The sequence below is a fragment of the Chrysemys picta genome, chromosome 9 (genome assembly GCF_011386835.1).
Source record: "Chrysemys picta bellii isolate R12L10 chromosome 9, ASM1138683v2, whole genome shotgun sequence".
Lineage (NCBI taxonomy): Eukaryota > Metazoa > Chordata > Testudines > Emydidae > Chrysemys > Chrysemys picta.
In genome coordinates this window covers 7,316,589-7,341,710 of record NC_088799.1, presented here as the reverse complement: position 1 = coordinate 7,341,710, position 25,122 = coordinate 7,316,589, and the positions used below count along the sequence as shown (strand labels likewise).

The 25,122-nt window shown below is 47.9% G+C and overlaps 2 protein-coding genes and 1 long non-coding RNA gene across 27 annotated transcripts in view; 2 read left to right on the top strand and 1 right to left on the bottom strand.

Annotated features, from left to right (window-relative positions):
- Nucleotides 1-14,654, top strand: part of ABCC5 (ATP binding cassette subfamily C member 5) — a 97,751-nt gene extending 83,097 nt beyond the window's left edge. For 20 of the 22 annotated variants that reach the window (XM_065557623.1, XM_065557620.1, XM_065557621.1 and 17 more), the window contains 12 exons: nt 1,390-1,536; nt 1,954-2,083; nt 2,939-3,092; nt 3,228-3,356; nt 4,024-4,210; nt 5,157-5,246; nt 6,496-6,685; nt 7,547-7,706; nt 8,550-8,628; nt 9,445-9,558; nt 11,289-11,453; nt 13,017-14,654. In XM_065557623.1, coding sequence (XP_065413695.1) covers nt 1,390-1,536; nt 1,954-2,083; nt 2,939-3,092; nt 3,228-3,356; nt 4,024-4,210; nt 5,157-5,246; nt 6,496-6,685; nt 7,547-7,706; nt 8,550-8,628; nt 9,445-9,558; nt 11,289-11,453; nt 13,017-13,118 — 1,647 coding nt within the window. In that variant the 3' untranslated portion in view covers nt 13,119-14,654. Of the gene's footprint in view, nt 1-1,389; nt 1,858-1,953; nt 2,084-2,938; nt 3,093-3,227; nt 3,357-4,023; nt 4,211-5,156; nt 5,247-6,495; nt 6,686-7,546; nt 7,707-8,549; nt 8,629-9,444; nt 9,559-11,288; nt 11,454-13,016 lie in introns of all 22 variants that reach the window. The other 2 variants (XM_042843941.2, XR_010590551.1) reach the window with 2 other exon arrangements.
- Nucleotides 13,284-16,583, bottom strand: LOC101945974 (uncharacterized). Its single transcript, XR_254969.4, has 2 exons — nt 16,349-16,583; nt 13,284-15,443 (listed from the first exon to the last, which is right to left on the bottom strand). It is a non-coding gene; the product is annotated as an uncharacterized LOC101945974 (long non-coding RNA).
- Nucleotides 16,584-18,967: 2,384 nt separating this feature from the next.
- Nucleotides 18,968-25,122, top strand: part of RNPEPL1 (arginyl aminopeptidase like 1) — a 29,184-nt gene continuing 23,029 nt past the window's right edge. For all 4 annotated transcript variants that reach the window (XR_010590553.1, XR_010590552.1, XM_065557644.1 and 1 more), the window contains exon 1: nt 18,968-19,887. Coding sequence is in view for 2 of the 4 variants with exons in the window: in XM_065557644.1 (XP_065413716.1) it covers nt 19,117-19,887 (771 nt within the window). In the remaining 2 variants the exon portion in view is untranslated. The remainder of the gene's footprint in view (nt 19,888-25,122) is intronic.

The following is a 25,122-nucleotide window of genomic DNA, read 5'->3' as shown; positions in this document are numbered from 1 at the left end:
CTACTGAGGGACAATAACTTTGTATTTGAGGAGAGTATTAACAGCCCACTCCTGATGCATGTGCCTGTGTAGTAATGACTAAAAATAGGAGCCTGAAATTATTGAGCAAGTATCTGGCAAAAATGAAGGTCAGTAGAGCATCAAGTACCATATGTGAAGGAGATGAGATTAGGGCTCAGATAATCAAACCATTGACAATTATTTTTAGGGAGTCTTGGATACTACAGAAGTACCCGGGAGCTGGAAAACGGCATCTGTTGTCCCAATTTGATTAGTTTGCTAAATGAAATGTGGATCTAAAGTAAAATTCAGAGTGGTTGGGGGTTTATATGTGTAACGAGTATTCAGCATTATAACAGTTAATACAAACAAGGAGTTTTGGAAGGACTAAAATCCTCATGCTTCAGGGTTTAAGACAGTCTCTTAACTACTAGGGATTAGGGTCAGACCTTCAAGGGGTGGGTGTGGGGCATAGATTATTCCACATTTCCCTACTGTAGGGTTCTTGCTCCTTTTTTGGAATAATCTGTTTGCTGTTCAATGTTGAAGACGGGATACTGGAATATATGAACTAAGTATCTCTGGATTTTTCAGAAAGTACCTAGACAAAATTTCACATGAAACCTTAAAATACCCCAAATACAGCTAGAGAGATTTAATTCAAGAGACTAAAGAAATAATGCAGAAGAGGGTTGGAATTAGTGTGTGTATTTATTTTAATCAGTATGCTCTAGTATTGTATTAATGACTGAGATAAGGCTATAACATGTCAAGTCGCTTCATTTACTGAAGATAATAAAATGGGGGGCTGGAGCTACAAATTGAAATGCCATGTGCCTAAACATACACTGGTGCACTTGGGTAGAAATAACTCCCAAGAAACCTATAGTTAAGTGCCACTGAATTAGTTAAGAGTAGAGAGAAAGATTTGGGTGTATTGATAGACCCAATTTGTAGATTAAATACTCAGTCCAGAGTGCAGCTGCAGTAATCATTAAAGGGACATTGGCTTAAATCAAGAGGGGTGGATCATCTTGTGTTCATAGAGTGCCTTGCATAATGGAGCACTGATCCTGACTGGGGCTCGGCTGGAATGGGTTTGTAGCTGAGGTGGGTACATAGGCAGACGGTGGCTATGTAACTGAGTCAGTTAAAAGGATCTTGGCTTTCTACTTGAGCTTCCCTTTTGGGGTGGGTGTGAGAGGATTTGGATTTCTCTGCCATTCCAGATTGGCCAGGGTTTTTTCCATGCAAATTAAAAAAAAAAAAGCTTTTAAAATACCTACTCAAGAGATAGAAGATGCTCACTGTGCCTGGGGCAATTTGATGACTCTCTGGCCTGTTCTTGTCTTATACAACCATGTAACTGGGATCTTGGCTTTCACACAGAACACCACGGTGATGTTGGGAAATGAAACTGTTGTGAGCATCAGTATGAAAGATAACCCTCACATGCGCTACTATGCCGGCATCTATGCGCTCTCTATGGGAGTCATGTTGATTCTGAAAGCTGTTCGTGGGGTTGTCTTTGTCAAGGTACGCACCAAGGCCAATTGTTTCCCCCCCCTCCCCCCCTGCATGGCTGGGGCCTCTGGCATTCTGATTCTCTCCTCTTGGTATTATTGTGAGGAGGCTGTCTTCAGCTCCCAAGAAAGACTTCCTGAATTTGGGCCAGCCCAAGCACAAGTTGGGTTGACTGCAACCTTCCATCACCTTCTTCACTGTTAAAACCTCTTTTGGCTCATTATCTTCCTTCCACCGCATAGCAGCACAGACTCTGTAGCTGCCTTCAAGACTGCAAGAGCAGAGATTTGCTTTTGGGTCGTGACTGATGTGAGGTTCAGCCCCTTGGTCACAGTAAGCCAGTTCAGTTGTTTGGCGGTGGGCGTGATGTGAATGACAGCATAGCCAGACATCCCTACACAACTCCAGTAACCTTTGCTGTGTTACCAGGGGACACTTAGAGCCTCCTCCAGGCTCCATGATGAGCTCTTCCGACGGATTCTTCGCAGCCCCATGAAGTTCTTTGACACTACACCCACTGGGCGGATTCTCAACAGGTTCTCCAAAGATATGGATGAAGGTATGTCCCTCTCTGTCTGCCGTAACACAGCACCGTCTGCATTCAGACCTTCCAGTTAACTCACTTGTGCATGCCAATTGCTGGATGCAGAGATGAAGATAACCTGAAAGTGTGTCTGTAGACATTACAAGCCTTTGGTGCACGTATTTGAAATAGACAAATCAGTAATTGGGCCATGCCAGGGTTAGGCTATAGGCTGTCTCCTATGAATGGAAAGCCCCAAATCAGACCAGTCCAAAAAGAAATAGAGCAAACCAATTTCTTACCTAAATCTGATGCATATGGGCTCCCACCAGTCAGTGCTGGGGTACTGCTGGTAACTAGCTCACAGGATTATTAGGATGAGATTGATTTTATTGCATGGTTTTCTGGGTATGGGTTCATCCCCAAAATAAAACTAATATTCACTTCTCTGTGCACTAAAGCTCTTAAATTGTTTTGGAAGGAAGGAGGCTGGCAGGATTTGAAGGCTCAGCCATGCCCTATGCAGTAAGGTTGGTCCTGGGGACTCCAGTCCAGTCCTGATGCTTGTGGTTGCTACCAGACCTGCCACCTTATTGTTCCCATCCAAACCTTCTTGATGCCTTTTTTTATGGCAAGTTAAGAGGAAAGAGCTTAATGGCCGGTGCTGCAGCAGTGACCTTACTGGTGGGGTGGGAGAGGGAGGAGCAATCACAAACATTGTAGAAGACAAAAACACTCATTAAAGAGCAACGCTTTATACCTAAATAAGTTTTGGAAACCAGTATCCCTGGAACTGGTGTGACGTTGTAGAAGCTGGACTAAATTGCTTTATTTAGGTTATTTGGCTCCCTGTTCCCAAGACCTCCCTCTTTCTCTCTCCATCTTTTCCAGTTGATGTCCGTTTGCCATTTCAAGCTGAAATGTTCATTCAGAATGTCATCCTGGTGTTCTTCTGTGCTGGGGTGATCGCTGGGGTCTTCCCATGGTTTCTGGTGGCAGTGGGGCCCCTCACCGTCCTCTTCACAATCCTACATATTGTGTCTAGGTAAGCTCACCAGTCGCTTTAATGGATCAGAGCCTCTCTATCTTAAATTAATTAGGCAATGTGTTCTTCAGGCTGGTGTAGTGCAGTATGGATGGTTATGTGCATCCCTCAAAGCTTCTCCTTCCTCTCTTCCAGAGTCTTTATTCGTGAGCTGAAGCGCCAGGACAACATCACGCAGTCTCCGTTTCTGTCTCATATTACGTCTAGTATACAGGGTCTCTCCACAATCCATGCCTACAACAAAAGGCAGGAATTCCTGCACAGGTCAGTACAGCACTCAGCCTGGAGTTCGTTAACATGGGATAGGACTGGTGTGAACCAGTGTTTCAGGATCTGAAAAACGGGCAGCTGATCTTGTGAGCCTTTCAAAACCATCTTCTGTTAATTGTATGTCCTTGGCTACACAGAGCTGGAACTACAAATCAGATGGTAATATCTGTTTTAATCAACTAGTCTTATTAAATCCTATCAACGTGCTGTAATAGCTCTTGAAATAATACTTATATGCTCAGTGTTCTGTGGCACTGTATGTTTTATGGGGTTAGTAGCTTGTAGCTATTGGATTTCTCCTGGAAGATGCTGCTCAGTTTATGTGGGGAAAGGAGTTGCTATAATGTTAGTGGATGCAGAGGCATCCCATGTGGTTTGTTGTTGTTCATGTTAGCTTGTTCTTGGCTTGAGAACCACAAAGATGAGCAGATCTCCCATGTGATTTAGGGGCCAGAGGATAAAAGGTGTGTATTTGCGAATCCTCTACCCCCAGGCCTGGTTTGGAGAGAGTTCTGCATGAGAGGCAAGAACCAGGATTAGTCCATCCAGATGAGTTCTGATATTAGTCTCGTGCAGCAGTATTAGAAGTGTCATCATTAAATACAAAGCTTCAAAGAGGTGCAACTGCCCCTCTCCAAATCTCTCCCTTGCCTGCTTCCAGGTACCAAGAGCTGCTGGATGACAATCAAGCACCATTTTACTTGTTCAGCTGTGCAATGCGCTGGCTGGCCATACGACTAGATGTTATCAGCATCGCCCTCATCACAACCACCGGCCTGATGATTGTCTTAATGCATGGCCAGATTGCTCCTGCATATGCTGGGCTTGCCATCTCTTATGCTGTGCAGGTGAGGTGCTGTCCACTTCTGTACTCTAGACTCTTTCTGAATCTCTAACCATGGTGCATCTTGGTTTAGGTAACGATAATGTCTTACTGAAAAGTTTTTGCTTAATGCAGTGTTGTGGAGAGGGCAGAGAGACTGATGCGTCTGTTGATAATGGAGCAATAGTAATCAAGGATTAGGGCCTTTCCTAGGGGTTAGGGACAGGCTGGAGGAGTCATGTTTGAGATGGTTGCTATTGGTAGCTGAATTTCTCTCTCCTAATGTTCGAGTGGTAGCTGTTTTGGGCTCTCAATAGAATATTGCACATTTTTCTTTCCTGGATATTTCTAAAGAATTTAACATGCACGTTAGCCAATCTGATGGCTTGATGAGGTGTGTTACTGTGATCTTTAGTTTATACTAGTAGTACTTGGAATACATACAGGTTAGTTCCATTGTTGGGCTTTTTATGCCCCCTTCTTGTAATAAGGTGAAACTACAAAATGAAGAGCTTAATAGTATGCAATGTTGTAGCCATGTTAGTGCCAGGATATTGGAGAGACAAGATAGGTGAGGTAATATCTTTTGCTAGACCAACTTCTGTCTGTGTGAGACACAAGCTTTTGAGCTTACACAGAGCTCTGTGTGGCTCGAAAGCTTCTCTCTCTCACTGATAGAAGTTGGTCCGATAAGAGAATAGTATTAACATTTTAAGTGCCTTGCCATCAGAAACTTACTCAGTCACCTTGCTGACTTTTCAGGTGATCCGCAGACAATAAAGAATTACTGATGGGAATTGTAAGCCTTCTAAAATTAACTATTACTATTACTAGTAAGATTATTTTGCATCAAGGCATCCAAGTTCGATAGGGTATTGATTATGAAAAGCTCTTAGATATGTTAAGAATAAACAAATCCAGTAGAATTCTGTGAAATGAATGGTTCAATTACTGTCTCTTCCCCCTCCCAGTTAACAGGGTTATTCCAGTTTACAGTCAGACTGGCCTCAGAAACAGAGGCTCGCTTCACCTCAGTGGAGAGGATTGATCACTACATCAAGGTAAGGCATCAGTTCACCTTCTCATTCTTTCTTGTGCAATTCTTTGTTGCTGTTCATGCTCTTGACATGAGAGGAAGGAGAGCTGGCCTGTATCTGTATTGGAACCTGCTTTAGAATAGGAAATAAGGCCCTGCTCCTGCAAACATGCCTGTGTTTAAAATTGACTTCACTAGGGCTAGTGGTGTGCTTAGTGTTTCTCCTTCACGTTTTATCCACTTTATAAATGCAGATCACACTTGATCCATGAGCAGAACTAATATGTGACCCTCGCACAGCAAATGTGGGTGAATCAGCATTTCTATGGCACTGTGTAGCATTGCAGTCAAATTGTGATTTGAAGATAGTTGCTGGGTCCCACAGCCATAAAATCTCTCTGCAGGCTCCCAAGAACTTAGGATATTTCCATTAATTTATTATCTCCTAGAACTGGAAGGGACCTTGAAAGGTCATTGAGTCCAGCCCCCTGCCTTCACTAGCAGGACCAAGTACTGATTTTGCCCCAGATCCCTAAGTGGCTCCCTCAAGGATTGAACTCACAACCCTGGGTTTAGGAGGCCAGTGCTCAAACCACTGAGCTATCCATCCCCCTGAGAAACTTCATGGTTTCTGTCTATAAACAGTATCTAGGTCTTACTTAGCATTTTCCATCCACACTTTTTGCAAAAATAAAACTTGAATTAAGAATAAAATGTCCCATTTTACAGATGGGGAAACAGAGACATGGGGGGGGGGGAGTGACTTGCCCAAGGTAACCCAGCAAACCAGTAGCAGAACCAGAAGTTGGGAATGGGTGACAGGATGGGTCACCTGATGATTACCTGTTCTGTTCGTTCCCTCTGAAGCACCTGGCACCCGGAAGACAGGATACTGGGCTAGACGGATCTTTGGTCTGACCCAGTGTGACCCTTCTTATGTTCTAACCAGGAACTGAACTCAGGTCTCCTGACTCTGAATCTGGTGCCTTTGCCACTAGGCAACATTGCCTTCCTTAAATGCTCATTAAGGTGGCATTTAAAGCAGCATGTGGGGCTGACCCTGTAGTGGGGAAATGCAGAGCACCATTCAAGGGATCTGGGATCAATTTTGAGGGCACAGCTTCCCTCCTCAGCTTAGCAGTGAGAAAAGAAAGGGGAAAATCTATCATCCAAAGAAACCAACTCCTGTTCAGAACTGCAGTAAACAATTTGGGATGTTGATGCTTTTTGCTGACTGGAAACTAGACTTTTCGGTCTTGTTTTTGTTTTTAAAGACCCTTTCTCTGGAGGCTCCAGCTCGAATTAAGAATAAAGCTCCCCCTCTGGACTGGCCCCATGAAGGCGAAGTTGTCTTTGAAAATGCAGAGATGCGGTACCGAGAGAACCTCCCGCTGGTGCTTAAGAAAGTGTCTTTTACCATCAAACCCAAGGAAAAGATTGGCATCGTGGGGCGGACGGGGTCAGGTGAGGAGGAGCTTTGGGTGGAGTTAAATAACTTTGCTGGCAGAGTTGAGGCTATAACTGGTTAGCTCTGATTAACGTGAAAGCCTCTGCACCACTGTGAAGATGCTTCCTTCAGGATCTGAACTGAAGGCATTTGAATGGGAGCTGGACAAGAACGATTTACTTACCTTATGTAACTGGTTCTTCAGAATTGTTTGTGCAGATCCCACTCAAGGTGTGCCATGAGCCTTGTGTGTGTGAACATGCTCATAAAGCACTTGCACGCCTTGAGTGGGAGCCACACAGATGAAGACTCTAACAAAAAAATAATCCCTCTTGAAGAGGGGAAGCCCAGCTATACTCCAGACAACACAGTCCTAAGTAACACCTCTTCTGTCATCTACGGCTGTTGCCCAGTATCAAGTAGCTACTTTGTTTGTCTACTCAGCCAACGTATGGCTATCCAACTCTTTCTTGTAATGGCCAAATTCTTCCCCCAAAATACGCTTGTTGCGGTTTTGCTGGGAGTTGTTTGCATGGATGTGGCAGCCAAATTTGGCCCTAAATCATCTTAAGAGGCCTGTAATGTGAAAGATGCTGTTCGTTTAAAACCACAGTTGAGCAGGATGATATCAGGTGAATAGCTAAGTTTCAGTATTCTTGTTTCTAAATGAGGAATCGGTGTTGCGTAGGATTTTAAAGATGATGAAGCCCAGCTTGGATTAGACCCACCCAGAACTGTTTGGAGGCCCCTTTGTATCAATATTTTGAAACACTTCTATTCTTTTAAACTGTCTCTGTGTCTCTACAATACCAGCTGTACTGAGTTGCTGCTCCCAAAAACCACTGGCTGACTTACTTTTTTCCTGTCCATCCTTGCAGGGAAGTCCTCACTTGGAATGGCACTCTTTCGTCTCGTTGAACTGTCTGGAGGCTGCATTAAAATCGATGGAGTGAAAATCAATGACATTGGTTTAGCAGATCTCCGCAGCAAACTCTCAATAATCCCTCAGGAGCCTGTGTTATTCAGTGGAACTGTGAGGTTAGTAAGACCATAGACAATGGAGATAGAAAAGGGCCATTAGATTGACATGAACCTTGAAAGATTATTTCTGTGGTGTATTGTTCAGTCTAATTTTAAATGTCCCAAGCAGTGGGTTTCTCCCCAGGGCACTAACTAGAGTGACTCAATAGTGTAGCATTCAGCAGTTCATCTTGACTGATTCTTCTGTGGCATATACATCCCTCCTCCTGTGTTCATTTTCTCATTACATTTTGCACCGTGTGTGGATAGCAGCAAAGGGAAACTGACTAGAATCCTGATCCTAGGAAACAACAGCAGCAGCTTCAGAAAACTGGGTGCCATGGAATTACCATTTGCTGTTGTGTGTGAGACCTGGTGCGATATGGTGGTTTGGGAGCAGAAGCTGGGCCTTCTGGCACTGGCCTGCTCCTGCCTTCGGAGTGTGTATTGCAAGAGCCTGGGAGCGGTGGTCTAGTTAGAACGCTTCTAACCTTTTATTTTAGCATAACCGTTCTAACAGGCTTTTAAAACTATAACAAGCTTGTGACACACAAGCAAGTGAAATCTGAGTTCAGGCTGGGTATTGGTAGAGACTGAGTTGGGCATGATCATTGCTTTGTGTTGTCTTACATGTAGCCTCCATTAGATTCTTGCTTCTTTGTGGGTTTTTTCCACCCTTTTGTTTTTTTTGGCCATTTTAACCCTTGTGTGCCAGGAGTGTCTGACTTCCGTGGTGTGACTTTTGTTGCTGCATTGGGTGGATATGAGCTGTCCATGCTGAGGGGGTTAGAACTCCACCGTTTTGTCATTCAGTGTTGATCTGGTGAAAGATTCCTTTTCATTTTCTCCCTCCTCCTCTAGATCAAACTTGGATCCTTTCAACCAGTACAGTGAGGAGCAAATCTGGGATGCCTTGGAAAGGACTCACATGAAGGAGTGTGTAAGTATGATGCATGGTGAGAGGGGGAGGAGAGGAGAAGGGTATGGTTATGTTAGAGAGAGAGAGAGAGAGAGCGACAAAGTTCTTACCTGCATATCCCACTAGTAGCCACTACTGCTTTAAAGACTTGCAGGTAAAGTTCAATCTGTCCTTGCAGTCTCTTCTGCTTATGGGAAAGGCTTGTGTCACTTTTCTGGTCATGAGGTGCGGGTGTGGGTGCATATAGTGAACATTAAAAATCGGCTCGCGTGCCGTCTTTGGCACGCGTGCCATAGGTTGCCAACCCCTGCTCTAGCATGTAGGAGCTTGCCCAGCACAGGGCCAGGTTCACGGTTTGCTCTTGATGGGGGAGGATGTCAGGAGACAGGGTATTCATACTGATGTGACTTAAGAATACGCTGTAGGCTTTTATGAATGAGACTTGTTCACCTATTTTAAGCTAATGTCACTGCAAGGTTACCTCTCTTCTAGTCTAGCCCTACATGTCCAGAATTCTAGTGTAAATTCACAGTAGTGTTATCAAATACATGAGGCATTTCAGCCAGACTTACTAGACGTTCAAGCTATCAGACCTGCTTAGTTTAAACGGGTTCTAGTTCTGTGTGGTGTTTAGTATGATCTGTTTCTTCTGCAAGATGGAGGGGGGGAGAAGCACTTGGACAGCATGGTGAGGGGCACAGGATGGATGGAACTTTTCTTAGCCCTGTGGTGGGATTGAACTTGCAGAGAAGCAGCATTGCCACTTGTCTTGTTCCCGTGTTGGTGGCGCAACAGCCCAGAACAGTGGCTTCAATCTCCCCTCTTCTTTCCTTCCAGATTGCTCAGCTGCCCATGAAACTGGAATCGGAAGTGATGGAAAATGGGGAAAACTTCTCTGTGGGGGAGAGACAGTTACTGTGCATAGCCAGAGCCTTGCTGCGTCGCTGTAAGGTGAGTGTCTGCGGGAAGGGAAAGAGCTGGAGAGGTCACAGTCACTGCAGCATGAGAAGACTGCTCTCCAGGGCCAAATTCATCCCTGTTCTAATTCCATTGATGTCAAGGGAGTGACACCAACAGTTAATGTGACCCACAGAGTAGGTGGGGTCAGGAGAGTGGGGAAGGCATTCCTTAGGCAGATGTCAGTTCTTCAGGACTCCCTACGATCCATACGTCTCCCAAGTACTGTATCCAGAGATTTCTTACTTGTTAACAGCTAGAGTCTTAGGCTGTCCTTGTGGCTTAGCCCCGTGCGCGAGAGCACTAGGTTCCGTCTCCCTCCCTTTGCTAGAGCTCGCCAAGATTGTTGCAGCGCTGATACTTTACATGGCTCCATTCGCCCTGACGGTATCGAAGGCTTTTGCTTGTGGTGGAAGGATCACTTCCCCTTCCACTTAAATGTAACCCCTAGAAGTGGAACATGGGACCAGTGCTGCCAAAATTATCCAGGTTTTTGCTCCTTTAGGAGGGGAAACTGAAGAATAATTTCAGTGAAGAAAGGATTTTAGGTAGCTCAGAACAGATGGACCCAAGTGGAACTTGACCAGGACTCAGGGCTAAACTGCCTTTTTCTTTTTAAAAAGTGGCTCTCGTTGAGTTTTCACATCCTCAGTTTTTATATCTCATCAAAAAATGGCACCTCCATCAGCACAGTGCCCCCCACCGCCTTCCCACCTTCATCCCACCACTCAGGCCATCAGATTCAGTGCAAGCTTGGAAGGACCTGTGGTCTCCGCTAAGATCCCCACACCTCTCTCTGCAGTACCCTGGGTTTCTCTTGTATCACATGAAATACCAATGATGCCCACCTAGCTTAGCCAATGAGATTTGATGAGCTGTCATTCCAGTAGTGTGGTTGTCTGGATCTGAAGAGAAAGAGGATGTCCTTGTTTAACAGCGATCCCCTTTAGGCTACTAAAGAGCAATATTGGCTAACTCCAGATGGGAGTAGCAACATGGAACCTTGAGAGAGGGAGGTATCCTCAGAAGGGGAATAGTGTCTCTGAATTGTAGTACTGTGTATGAAAACTTCGAAGCAGAGACTAAAGGGAACAATAAATACTATGTGAGTTGCCGTGTTCGAGCTATTACCATAGATAGGTGACAATGAGGGCATGGGCTTGAGCTAAGCGAGGGCCGGATGGTGGGAAAAGGGAAGGAATCTCTTCCTTTCTCAGGCTAGCTAGTGAGAGCTGCTACAAGGTAGGCACCAGCATTAATGGAGTGAGCAGGCCCACAGCACAATGCTTTTTAGTCCCAGACAGCTGATTGACGATGCAGACTTCCTAGCCTCCATTCATCTCATCCTCTCTCCAAAAGCCTTCTCCTGAGAGTGCTGGAGGTGCTGGTTCCATCAGGAATAGTTCACTGGTTAAAGTTCAAATCTGAGATTCAGATGTGGAATATAAAACTGAACGAGATTGATGTCTGAGTCCTATGCCACGGCCCCTCCTGTTGTAGGGCTGTGGGACAGGCGATCGTAAAATGCTCCCAGCAAACAAGGCCCAGGGAGTGATTGCGTCCAAGGCAGTTACACAAGATGCAAGAGGCATTGTTAGGATTATCAGTCACCCTTGTTGTCATGGCAATCAGCAGGATTGTCTTCGGACTGCGCTGTGTGCCTGTGTCCTGGGGGGGAGTGGGTTAGCTATAATGTAACACCCTGCATTATGTGCCATTTGCAGGTTTTGATACTAGATGAAGCAACAGCTGCTATGGACACAGAGACCGATGTACTGATTCAGGAGACTGTCCGGGAGGCGTTTGCAGACTGCACTATGCTAACAATTGCTCACCGCCTGCACACGGTGCTGGGCTCCGATCGGATCATGGTGCTAACACAAGGACAGGTAATTAGTCGCACTTTGCCTTTGGGGCTGGCATTGTAGATTGCTTTGGCTCTAGGTATAGCCTGCTTGCTGGTGCTGGTTACATAGCCAGGCTGAGCTTCTCTCCCCACAGTGTGGAAAGCCATGGTACATGTGGCTGTATGTTCTTTCACCCCTTGGCAGTAGTTCTCTGTGTTGGAATAAGGGACTGCTCCTCATGACAAGATCAAAGGGAATGAATTTTCCTTCTCCCGCTTTTCCTCAAAACACACCAAACCCATTTAGAAGCAGGTATGTAGGAGCAATCTCATCACTTGGAAACTCCACAGGCAGATTAATTCCAGCAGGTGTAAGAGCTGCCTGCATCTCCGTAGGGTTCAGTGCCATTTGCCCTAGCGCTGTTGTGCAGCCCTACAGTAATAACTGGCTGTGAGAGACACGCGTCAGGCTTTCATATGGGGGCTCTATACAGTAAACTCCAAATGTGAAGAATACGGTGAGGTCCTAGAAGTCAGAGAAGGAAAGACCCGTTGGGTCCCACCAAGTCTGTCTGTCTGAGCCAGTGCAGGGCTGCTCACAATTGTACATTCCTAGTGTTTTGTCCAGTCTCAGTTGAAATGTTCCAAGAGACAGGACATCTGCATCCCTGACCCCCAGGAGCCTAGTCCACAGCTGGATCAGTCTCCTCTTAGGAAACTTTTTTTTCCCCTGAAGTTTAGCCTACATTTTCTTAATTTCCCCCCATTCCTCCAAGTTACACCCCTGCCTAAGTAATTCCTATCCCTGCTTGACGTTTACCCCCTTCAAATATGTATAGACTGTTACCATGCCACCTATCATTGCCCTGCTGCTGGGGGTCAGAGTTTGCTCTTGCACTCTGGGCCGGTAGGGAGCTGGGAGCACTGTTTCTCATTAAAACTCTAGCTGGCACGTGGAGCAGGAGCCACGTCTAGGCTTTTAAGGCTAATTTGGTGAAGGCACCAAGAGGCATCTGTGCCCTCTGAGTAATCATGTGCTCTTATTGTTGCCTTCATCCATTGCTGAGTGCTCTTCATTCCTCCCTCTTTGTCCTGTGCCACTCATTTATGTCAGAACAATGCTCCTAGGGCAGGGACTCTTTCTTCCTGTGGGGCTGGGTGCTTGGCAAAAAATAATAATGGAAACTCTTGATGGTGGTAAGAAAATGAAAGAGGGAAGCTAATGGAACACAATTTAAAGTCTTAAAAGCAGATGCCATTAGTAGGCTAAAGCCAGATCTGCAAAAGGAGACCTGGATAATGAACCAGGAGGCTGTCAGCTGTTGCAGTCTTCCTAGCATGTGGGCATCCATGGAATGATTTGGAAAAAAAAGATGCTGAGCCAATAAGGGGTGCCCCAAACTTGGATTATGCAGTCTGTCTGTGTGGCCTCGGGAGATGATGAGGACAGGGAGTCAGATTGGGACCTGGAATATAGCTGCCCTGGGCACAGTCCCTTGGATTGAGTCCCCTGGTTCATCACTGTGATGTTAGCATACCCTCTGTTCTGGCAACCTGTTCTGTGCTGAATTTCATTAATGAAAACTCCCCACCTTGTTTGTTTTAGGTAGTGGAATTCGACACTCCGTCTGCCCTTCTGTCCAATGAGAACTCGCGCTTCTATGCCATGTTTGCTGCTGCAGACAACAAGGTTGCTGTCAAGGGCTAAAATTCAGGATAAAGTCACTTTAATTTGGAGGGTTCCACTCCCTGCCTGTGGCAGGCCAGCTCCTTCCTCCTCCTCCTCCTCCTCCTCCTCCTAGCAGATTATTGCCTTTTCATCTTTTTAATTTTTAGCACAATGTGTCAAACCTGGAGACTTTTTAAGACCCTGTAAGAATTCTTCCTGTTTTTATTGTATTTATTCCATATTCATATTACTAAATTTTTTTGTTACTAAATGCACTCTACAAATGGCTCAGGGAGCCATAGTTATAAATGTATCAGAGGCCTATAATGAAGCTTTATACATGTAGCTATATCTATACATAATTCTGTACATAGCCTATATTTACAGTGGAAATGTAAGCGGTTTATTTTATATTAAAATGAGCACTGTATTAATAACAGTGCATATTCTTTTCTATAATTTTTGTACAGTTTACGGTACTAGAGAGCTGGCTTTGTTATCAGACTGTATCAGACACCATTTAGTCTCTTACAGCTGGTCTTTTCATAGTGCCGGATTTTCTGCGTGTCTGAATGGAAGTGAAGCTTTGCAGTAGTGTCCTTCAATGTCCCATCGTTCTCGTCCTGCACAGGGGGGAAGGGCTCTGTGGTGTAACTCTATTGCATCGTAACTATTGTCAAAGCTGTTTGGAGCATCACTATTGTTCATGGTGGCAGCTGCTGCTGTTGCTTCCCATGATGCTTTCCCAGGGTAGCTTTTTTATGATCCCCTGAGTGGTTCAGGGAGAAGACCACTTCTGGGTCACAGGAAAGTTCCACGATCACTCCGTGTCCTGGTGCAGTGATGGGAATGTAGCAGCTCTTTCGCGTGCAGTGTCCTGGGGCAATAATGGGAATGCAGCACCATTCCCTAATGTATCAATGGAGTTCGGGTTTTGTTTCCATTAAAATAATCAAACTCCTGCTTCGCTGATCTAACTCGTGACCAGAATCTAAATGTTCATAGAACAACCTGCAGTAAAACAATCGCCCTCTGACGTTCAAATCCAAACCCTGGGTTGCTGGCAGTAAAGTCTTTTCTTTCCTGAGCTGCTCCAGCTGAATCCTTTATCTTGAGGCTGCTAATGCTCTTTACAGGTTGAGGTTGGTTCTTATTGGCATACATAACACTCACCCTTCGTGCTGTTCACTTACACTAAGCTTAAAATACATCAGCGTTTCCTGTTTTGGTCTTGCACACTTATTACCTTAACAACACCCTGAAGTCTTCTGCAGCTTTGAACAGGTTCCTGCTGATCAGGGTGTGACACTGGAAGGAAGCTCTTTTCTTACTGTAAAGAGACCTACCTCAGGTTGCTGAGTCCTCTGTGGTACGTTACCATGATTACTGTACACCATCCCTGTTCTGTGGGGCCCCGGTGGGCGCGGTCACTCCAGTTATAGCTGTGACTTATTGAATGGTCAGCATTGCATGTCTTTGTCAACTTGGACATTTTGTAGCCTTAGCATGTTCGCAAAATGTCTCATCGAGGCAAAAATCTGAAAAAGTGAATAAAACTATTTTGGGTTTTGTAAACTCTTGTTGCGTGAAGCTGTTTCTTTGAGGCACATAAATCGCTGTTGAGCCGCAGGCCTGTTGCGGCCGTTGGCGGAGCTCCACTGCTGAAGAGTTCTCACAATCGGGGGTTTCTCTTGAGGCATCAAGCTGGAGCTGACTTTCCCTTTAGGACAGATCAGTTTCTTTAAGAGTACAGTGGATTATTTCCACATTGCCCAGTACGGAGGTGCTACAAGTTTAAGTGCTGAGCCGGACAGGGGGCATAGGGGACTCCAGTCTGGCATTAATGAGATTCTGCCCTGTAGTAAGAGTGAGGCCTGAGAAGGGAGTGTAGAGCTTACTTAACCACCCTGATAGCCTAGACTGGATCCTGTTTATGCCCATGTCTCCTCAAACACCCGTTCTCTACCCACACCAACTCCTGTATTTCCGGTTGTGTCACATACAGATTTGAAGGATCTAGGCCTGAGTATAATAGCAAAGAAACTGGGGCTCACAGCTCAGCCATCACTACCACAGGGAAACCACAAAAGTAGAAAAGCTTTCTGGGTGTTGGCATGCAGATGAGCAGCACAGAAAGCATCGTTCGCTTCTAGTTGTTCGCTTCATGTTTGTTTGTATTTTATGATCTACTGAGACCACAAGTCACAGATTCGTTAATGAAGAGTGGAGTGGAGCCTTTCACCCAAATCCGTAGTTTGGACAGTTCTTGAAAAATCTGCTGTTTTGTCCCACCCTCAGCTTCAATGCAATTGCCAAGTTCAGTTCACACCAACGAGGTAGCACAGGGGCTCCTGCCTTCGGTTCCTAAGCAGAAAGAAAAATATGGAGATGCAGGGAGAACTCAATCAGAAGGTGCAGCTGGGCCTACCCCAGGGCTGTGGAGGTTTCTCCAAGCTGCTGTCACTCCCCCCACGCTTTCACCAACCCTGCTGCCCCTTGCTGAATAGATGTGTCCTCAACAAAACGGGGAGTGGAATTTGGAGTCAGCATGGGTCAGAGCCACGTTTCCTGTACCACATCCCTAGAGAGGTGGGCCTCTGCCTTTGAGGGATTTACTTACATTTAGATCCAGCAAACCTCCCTCTTTCACCTACTTCTCTCCCCCCACGCCCCACCTGCAAGTTATGCGGGATATAAAGGCTTCAGAATTGGGACCTGGAGGTATTTGTTATGCATAAGGTGCTATTAGTGCTAACAGAGGCTGATGGTGTATCCCCTCTCCACTTAGGGTGACTAGACAGCAAGTGTGAAAAATCGGGACCGGGGTGTGTGTGTGTGTAATAGGAGCCTATATAAGAAAAAGACCCCAAAATCGGGATTGTCCCTATAAGATTGGGACATCTGGTCACCCAATCTCCACTCCACGCTGCAATGTTGCTGCAGGGGATAAGTGACCAGAAAGAAGTATAGCTACCCCCTCCATAAACACACACACATACATCAAAGGTGACAAGTTCCCATCATAGCCACAGCACAGAGGGTGACCAGATTTTGAAAATTAAACAGGGCCTGTTTTCTTAATCCAGTGGGGTCTGGAAGCTGGAGGCTAGAGCAGGTGATGGACACTTATCACTGTGATTGGGAGGAGAAGGTTTTCTATCTGCACTGCAAGCACCCTGGCAAAACTGTGTTCCTTACTTAACTTCAAGGAAGCCATGGGGGTGGAGGGGCTAGGAAGAGAGCAGTGGAAATCAGCAATTTTATTGTACCCTGGCAAGACAAAGGTTTCAAATTTGCAACTGGATGGTTTTGGGCAATGAGATCCAAGGTTCCAGGGGGACCTGTAGCAATTCCACATGGGCAGTGGCTGGATGTCTGAGAAGCTGCACATCGATGCACCCTGCACTCCTTCATGGAGTCCAGGCAGTGCTGCTCGAAGCACCATTCTTGAGTAGACTCCCTCTCCTGCTGCTGGGGAAGCTAGTGCCAGGCCCTCTGCATCCACTACGAGAGAAAGTACCCAAGGTCGAGCACCGCACCGGCTCCCAATATTCTGCCCTGGTGCTACCATGCCAGCCTATGACCCTGTTTGCCAATGCTGCTGCGATCACAGGGTTTGAACTGGAGCGCTGTCATTCTACACTCACAGACCAGAAGGAACGCTGGTAGGGACAGGTGGAACCGGGCCTGGTCGTGGTGGCGGTTTGGAGTGGGATGGGATGGGGTGGGGTGTTTGAACTGGGACAGTTGGGAAGGGCAGTTGGAACTAGGCATGTGTGAACAGCTAGTCAGGAAGTAGCAGTTTAAATTGGAACCTGTGGATCTGCATTAGTTGGGAGTGACAGGTCACAGGAGAGTAAGGGCTTGTCTACACTTGGAAAGCTACAGCTGTTCTGCTGTAGTCTACCTACACCAATGAGAGGGGTTCTCCCATCAGCATAGGTCATCCACCACTCCAAGAGGCGGTAGCTAGGTCTACAGAATTCTTCCATCAGCCTAGCATGTCCACAGCAGGGGTTAGGTGGGTATAGGTACATTGCTCAGGGCTGTGGATTTTTCACACCCCTGAGTGACACAGCTGGGCCGACTTAACTTTTTAGTGCAGACCAGGAGTGAGTTTGAACTGGAGAGAGGGAGCTGAGCTATCGGGGGAGTTGGGGCACCTGGGAGGGAGAATGAGAAATGGCTGGTAAGAAAGGGTCCTTTTGAAGGGAATTTGAAAAGGGGATGATGGCTGGGAGCAACAGATGGGATTTAGGGCTGATTTAGGGCAGCTGGGACTGTGACGGTTGGAGTTTGGTTGTGGGGAGGGATGGTCTGACTGGCAGTTGTTGTGGAGGACATTTTGAATGGGGTTTTGGGGAGGTGACAGTTGGGAATAGGGATGTTCGAATGTGGGCAGTTGGGAAGGGCAGTTTGAATTGGGCACTGGGACTGGGAGAGCTGGGATGGAGTGCAGCGTGTTTATCTGTGGAAGTTAACAGACCACTGGGCGGAGCGGGTGTGAAGAAGGACAGCATCAGAGAGGCCTTGTTGTCATCCTCAGGGGACCATGGGCAAGGGCCAGGGTAGCACTGCTGCCACTTGGGTTTGTGTCCTGCCTGTCCCCAGCAGTGTAAATTCCTCTCTGGGAGACAGTAGGCTCTGGGCAGATCAAGGGGTCTGGGCAGCCATTCTGGAGGAGGAGGTGTCTGTGTCATGAGTGGACACCAGGTGCGGGCTGCCCAGCTGGAGGAGGGGGGCAATTGTGTTGTGGATGGACACTGGCTCAGGGTCATTCCCTGCAGGAGGGGGTGTCGGGGTCATGGGTGGGGAGCATCAGTGTGGCAGATGGAGGCTGGGTCCAGGCCATTCCCAGACAGAGGGGGGCATCTGTGGGGTGAGTGCATGCTGGGTGTGGGCTGTGCCCCTGGAGGAGGGGGTGTCTGTGGGGTGGGTGGATGCCGGGGGTGGGTTACACCAAAGGAGGAGGTGTCTGTGCCATGGGTGGATGCTGGACATGGGCTGCCCCCCGGAGGAGGGGACATCTGTGTGTGTGTGCGGGAGGTGGATGCCGGATATGGGCTGCCCCCTGGAAGAGGGGGTGTCTGGGTGTCAGGTGGATGGTGGGTGCCCCGAAGGAGGGGGCATCTGTGTCATGGGTGGATGCTGGGTGTGGGCTGTGCCCCTGGAAGAGGGGGCGTCTGTGGGGGTGGGTGGATGATGGGTTGCCCTGGAGGAGGGGATGTCTGGGGGGGTGGATGCCAGGCGTAGGCTGTGCCCTAGGAGGAGGGGTATCTGGGGAGTGGGTGGATGCTGGGCATGGCCTGTACCCCTGGAAGGGACGTCTGTGGGTGGATGCAGGGCGTAGGCTGTGCCCCAGGAGGAGAGGTATCTGGATGGCAGGTGGATGATGGGTTGCCCTGGAGGAGGGGATGTTGGGGGGGGGGGGGGAGGAGGTGGATGCCAGGCGTAAGTTGTGCCCCAGGAGGAGGGGTGTCTGGGGGGTGGGTGGATGCTGGGCATGGGCTGTACCCCTGGAAGGGACGTCTGTGGGTGGATGCAGGGCGTAGGCTGTGCCCCAGGAGGAGAGGTGTCTGGGTGGCAGGTTGCCCTTAAGGAGGGGGTGTCTATGCCATAGGTGGACGCTGAGTTTGGGCCGCTTCCACTAGCCAGCAACAGACTCCAGCCCTCCCAGCTATGCCAGGCGTTGGTGGTGCTCCTGCAGCTGGGGCCTTGGGGAGCCAAGCCCCCGCCTCGCGACTCCCCGGCACGTTCCCTTCCCGGGCGCCCCCTGGCGGCCGTGCCCCGCCGATCGCTCGCGCCCTCCGGCGCCCCCTGGCGGCCGCGGCCGGGATTGCTGACCCCGGCGCCCCCTGGCGGCCGCCATCCCGCCCCTTCTCGGTGCTGCCGGCCGGGTCCGGCGCTCCCGAGGGCCGGTGCCGAGCGGGGCCTGCGCGGCTCTCCTCCCCCCGGTGGCCTCGGCCGCGGGGCCTCCCTCCTCCCCGCCCGCCCATGGATTTCACATAGCGGCCGCCGCCTCCGCCTCCTCCGCTCCATGGCGGCTCCGGCTCCGCGGCCGCCCGGCCTGTGCTGCTGCCGCAAGGGGCCCCCGCCCGGGCCCGAGGCGCCGCCGGCCCCGCCGCCGCCCCCGCCCGAGCCCCCGCCGGACGTGGCCTCGGCCTCGAGCTCGCAGCTCTTCCGCCTCCGCCACCTGCAGCTGGGGCTGGAGCTGCGGCCCGCGGCCCGCGCGCTGGCCGGCTGCCTGGTGCTGGAGCTCTGCGCCCTGCGGGCCCGGCCCCGCGCCCTGGTGCTGGACACGCACCCGGCCCTGCGCGTCCTCTCGGCCGGCTACCGCCGCGCCCCGGCCGGGGAGGGACCCTGCGCCTTCGGCTTCCCCGCGGGCCCCGGCCCCCTGCCGGCCGAGCCGCTCCTGCCCTGCGGCTCCGCCTGTGCCCTCACCCCCCTCCTGCCCGATCCCTCCACCGCCTCCTCGTCCCCCCTGTCCGCCCCTTCCACCGCCTCCACCCCGCTCTCCGCGCCTGCCACCCCGGGGCTGAGCCCTGACCCCGGGGCCCAGGCCCAGCTCGCTGCCCTCCCTTCCAGCCCCCCGGCGTGTCCCTCCCCTGACTGCCCCCCTGCGCCCGACCTGCCGCCCCCTCCCTTCCCCACCTTCCCCGACCCTTCCGCAGCCTCCTGCCCTCTCGTCTTCAGGGTAGACCCCTTCACTGAGTATGGCTCCTCCCTCACCATCTCCCTGCCCGCTGCCCTGCAACCTCACCAGCCCTTCCAGATCATCGTCCGCTACACCACCACCGACGGCCCGGCCGTAAGTAGCCTTTCCGAGCCCCTGTCTCCTCTGCTGGAATGTTTGTTCCTTCTCGGAGGGGGTGTCTGGGTACCCTGACGGGCAGCAAAAATACCAGCCGCCAGGAGTATAGCCTGTGCCCTCGGCTATCTTCCCAGACCTAGGCCTGGATTTCTCTCTCCTTCTGCCAGGGTACAGCAGAAGGTGTGGGTTGAAATACTGTCTTCGCTGGCAGGTTGTGCTTTGGGGTTTCGTGGGCTTTCTCCTGGGGTTTTGTCTGGGCCCAGCCTAAGTGACCTTGCCTGTCATTTTGAAGCATTTGTTTCTGTGGATGGTAGCGGTAGGTGGTTCGATGACATGGGAGTGACAGTGGAGCTGGTTTCCCATATTGGCAATTCACTATCTTGGGCAAGTCACTGTCTTGTTATCCGCGTATCGTAAGCGTGGGTAGCTCTTCAGACACCTACGAAGACACAGTGCCCATCTGAGGCACTTGCAGTCTAGGTTAGATGAGCCAAAGCTTGACCCAGGGGGAGATGACAGCAGACAAGTGGAGGTGTAGGAACGAGGGGGCGTCTACCCTATGTAATATCATGAGGTTACTTATTTTCATATTATTGTTTTTTTCATTTTTGACCTATAATTCGCTGTCTTTGAAGTTGGTGCCTGCGTGTGGGCTGGCGTTAGAGGAAAATCAGAATGTCACTGCTACGTTATCCTGCCATTTTTCTGATTACCAGATGGTCTGTGTGTAAACAGCAGCTTTCCCCTTCCTACCCAGCGTGCTCCTTCTGAGTCAGTGTGTGTGACATCTCTCTTCACCCAACAAGGGCGTACCTCAGGATGTGACACTGAATAAACACGAGCCCTCTTCTGAAGCCCCAACCTGTGATGGGTGCAACAAAGGCTTTTTACAACACATGCGCTGACTGAGCCACTTGCTCTTTCTATGGGCTCTCAAAAGTTGATGCCCCTGTTCATTGCCACTGTGGGCATAAGCAGCTCAGAGTTACGCCCTTAAAATCAACATGGTTGTTGGCAAGCGGTGTACACTCAGACAGGTCTACACTAGAAGTGCTTTGCCAGTATAGCCATATTGGTATCTATACTGCCAAAGCACTCCTTGCGTGTTGGGTATGCATTATTTTACGCTCCAGCTGCAGTTTTGCCAGTATAACTGCATCTACACTAAGGGCTTTTGCTGGCACGTGTATTGGTCATAAAGCACACCTCATAGCACCCCTGTCTATGCCAGCAAAAGTCTGTAATGTGTACCTGGCCTTGGTTCCTTTCCTTTTCTGCCTCATTCAGAATGCTTCTGAGCAGGTCGGGTATCTGCAAGTAAGCCAGAATACAGTGCACTTTTGCCAAATGTTTGCAAAAATTAGGCTTTAGATAGCCAGTTACATTTTGGTAACAACAGCAGGGAGCTGGAATTGTGATGCTTGCATTTAATACACAATTCAGGCACGAATAGCCGTGTACCAGTATTTTGGGAAGACATTCTATTGGATGTGTCTGGCTTTGGCAGTGTTTAATTGGATTATAACACAGTATGCTCAACAGGCCCACCTAGTGGTGGCCCCTGACTGGCTAATCTGCATGGGACAAGCAACTTTTTTCTGCAGTAAAGAGAGAGCTTTACAAATTTTGCTGCTCATTTGGATTCCTATAATTCTCTGTAACCACTTGGACCCTGAACTTTCAGTCAATACCCAGCTGATCTTGAAATTCCAAGGGATTATGGAAATAAACATATCTAAGCAATCACTGGACTTTATTAAATTAAGTTAAATTCAGCTCTCTGTAACTGAACAGTACAATGTCCGTTCTCTTTGTATTTAGCTGTAATTCGAAGGTGCTTTGCTCACTTGGGCTGCATACGTCCCTTTGCAAAATGTAATAAGGTCTCATGAGGGTTTTGTGAGACTCGCAAAACTTTGATACTCTAATGTGATGGACATGCTCATTTTATCTGATGTGATTTACCCTTACCTATAACAGCTTGTTTGTTTAGTATAATGTGCTGCATCTAGCGTTAGGGTCACAAAAGTAATGGGACTAGCACATATAATGGTTTTAATTGCTGAAAATTATTCAGACAGAAAATCTAAGGGGGAAAAAAACTGAAAAAATCAGTTTATGGCAAAATAATCTAGTAGACAACAAGTAGTAGGTCACACATCCTTGTGAAAAGAACAGATTTCCAGGTAGAAGTGATTTACCAGATTTCTCTCTCTCTCTCTATCTCAGGTATTTATCGGGTCCCCATTCATTACTATAGTACTTGAGTACCTCGCAACCTGCACTGAGGTAGAGCAGTGCTGTTATCCCCATTGGACAGAGAGAATAAGTGACTTGCTCAAATTCACACAGGAAGCCTATGTCAGAGCTGGGTATTGAACCTGGGTCTCAGATTAGCACCCTGACGACTGGACCTTCCTTTCTGTATTCCTCTTTCTATAGTGCTACGCACGAAGTCTCTATAATCTTGATTTTAGAACCTTTAGCTGGGGTGCTATAGAACTTTTCTCATTAAGTCCCCAGCTGCCGGGTCAGGAATGATGATAATCCTGGAAATGTCCCACGAAGAGCCATCTCTCTGCCTGATTTAGAGCAGTCCAGAAAATAAACAGCAATGTTGCCACTTGAGAAAGTGGTTAAAATTCAGAATATGCAGAATTTTTTTTCTAGTTGCTGTGATCTCTGTCTCCGTCAAGCCCAGATTGTCTGGTAGGTGTGACCACCATGTCATGAAACTGGAGGTCCCTATTAGATTTGCCATGTTGATATGATCAGATCAGTTTCATCATCCTACCTCTGATGTTGCGTGATGCCTGATGGTATGGAAGAAAAACCTCCAGAATGCACTTGGCCAATTGTGCATTTGCTGCATGTGGTACCAGGGGGTGGAAATGGGGATTCTCTCGTGAGAATGACCGGCAATAGGGCATAAAATTACCTAATCACACAGCATTTCTAAAGCACCGTGAACACTGGTATCTAGGTCTTATCATAGTTTATAACTCTGCAAAAACCCTCAGTGATCTAAAATTATCCCGCCACTTAAAAATTTGACTCAACCGTGGCAGTGATTTGCATATGCTATTTGCTACTTAAAGTGAGGATTCCTTTTGGTCTAAATGTGCTGATATTTCAAGTGTAGTTCTGTCCTGAGAAGTGACAGTAAAAATTGGCCCCACAACTCCATATCAAATTTGCTCAGCTTAGAAGTAAGAAAAGAGTATCTCTGGCTGTTACCGCATGAACTATATAACAATATATATTCTGTCTTGGTTGTTCTTATAGAGCTCCTCACTGTAGCTTCTAAGAACTGAAAAGGTAAATTAGATCTTTACCTCTACCTCAATGTAATGCGACCCACTATAACACAAATTCGTCTATAACGCGGTAAAGCAGTGCTCCAGGGGGGCGGGGCTGTGCACTCTGGTGGATCAAAGCAAGTTCGATATAACGCGGTTTCACCTATAACGCGGTAAGATTTTTTGGCTCCTGAAGACAGCGTTGTATCGAGGTAGAGGTGTACATGCTTGTTCTGGAAGCTGATTCCACAGTCTAGTCATCTTGACTGAGAATGTTTTATCTTTGTGCTGGCTTTTGCCAGCTGCATTATGCCACAGGGAGAATTGTCTTGGATCATGGATGGAGAAGTGGTTTCAGACCTAGCTACATCCTGAGCCAAGACTGTTGGCATTAGAAGTGCACTGAGAATCAGTGGAGAATGCAGAGCACTTGGGTGATGTTCTCTTATTGTCTCATCCTGCTTATGTGATCTGCCTTGTTCTGCATGAGCTTCTGCTTTTACCCTTGGATACAATGTATTGCAGTAATCTAGTCTGGAGATGACAAATGCATGGATGCTGTGTCCAGACCCTCATCCGGATTCTCCAGTCCCATCATCATTGGTTTGGTCTTTCCGGGATTGAGTGTGAGGCAGATGTTCTTTCTCCTGGGGCTTTTCTCTTGCGGCCTTTTTGCTCTCTTTCTGATCGCATTGACTGATGCTGTTGAAATACAGTTACAAAGCCTGGTGTCCTAAGGGTATTGTTGGCAGCAGAGAGTGGTCTCACCTTTGCTTCGCAATCTCAAAGCCCCATTGTGTTTTCTGACCTGCATAAATACTCTGCAAGCCAAATTATGCCTTCAGTGAACATCTGCTCCTCAGCCCCATCATGTCTGAGCCTACGCTGTCACTTACACTTTTTCGGTCTTACTGGCTCTAGAGCAATTGAGTGGTGAGAATGTGGTGCCATTGTTTGATTGTTGTTAGTGTAGCACTACACTGTAAGTACAGGTGACCCGGTGTTTAGAGTGATTTGTTTTCATTCTTTATAATTGTCAATACATTAGTAAATTTCTCACAAACTCTTCTCTTTGCAGGCTAAATAACTTTAGATTTTGAGACTTCTCTCTCATAGAAGTCCTACCTAGACTTAGAACCATCTTCATTGCCCTTCCCTGGATCTTTTCAGTCTTTGCAAGATCTTTTTTAAGATGATTTTTTTGGGGGCAGGGACTTTCCTGTGAGGCCCCTAGTACATTTGTGGGTGGTGTTATTAAATAATAAATTAGTGTTTCAATCCAGCATAGAGGTATCAGCAGTAAGGTAGCATGAGAGGCTAGAAATATCTGATTGAAACATGGAATTGTGTTGCATTTATTTATTTGGCTTTAGCTATCCGTGTATGTTGTTCAGCTGTCCATTATTCCTCAAGCAGATCTGGCAGGAGCCAATATCTTTTTATGGTGGATGGCTCTTAAGGGACAGCTGGGAGATTAAATCTGTCTTTCACAGAGTATTCCAGTTCCTTTCTGGGGCTGTGTTCTGTTAGGGAACTACGATCTGTATACCACCTTCACACTCCAGGAGCAAGCGTGTGTTAAGCACAGCACTAGCCTAGTGGCATGTGGACTTCATACAGTAGTGAAATATGTTGAAGTGAGGGTAATTCAGTCCCAACCTTTCAGGACTAGAGATGTTCTGCAAAAAAAAAATTTATTTGTGCCGTTCCAGGGAAAGTAAATTCTACATGCACTTCAAATCTCCAGATGTGACGTGTCCCTGACTTGGCATTTAATATGTTGTCATTCACTATTGTTTTCTTTCCATGACAATGGGACAAGCCAGGGTTTGCATTGCAGGTTATAAAAATGGTTAGTATTTCCTCCTTCCTGTGATACAGCACAAAAGTCAACCTGTGTTCAGACAGCAGCTGACTTCTGTACCATTTCAGT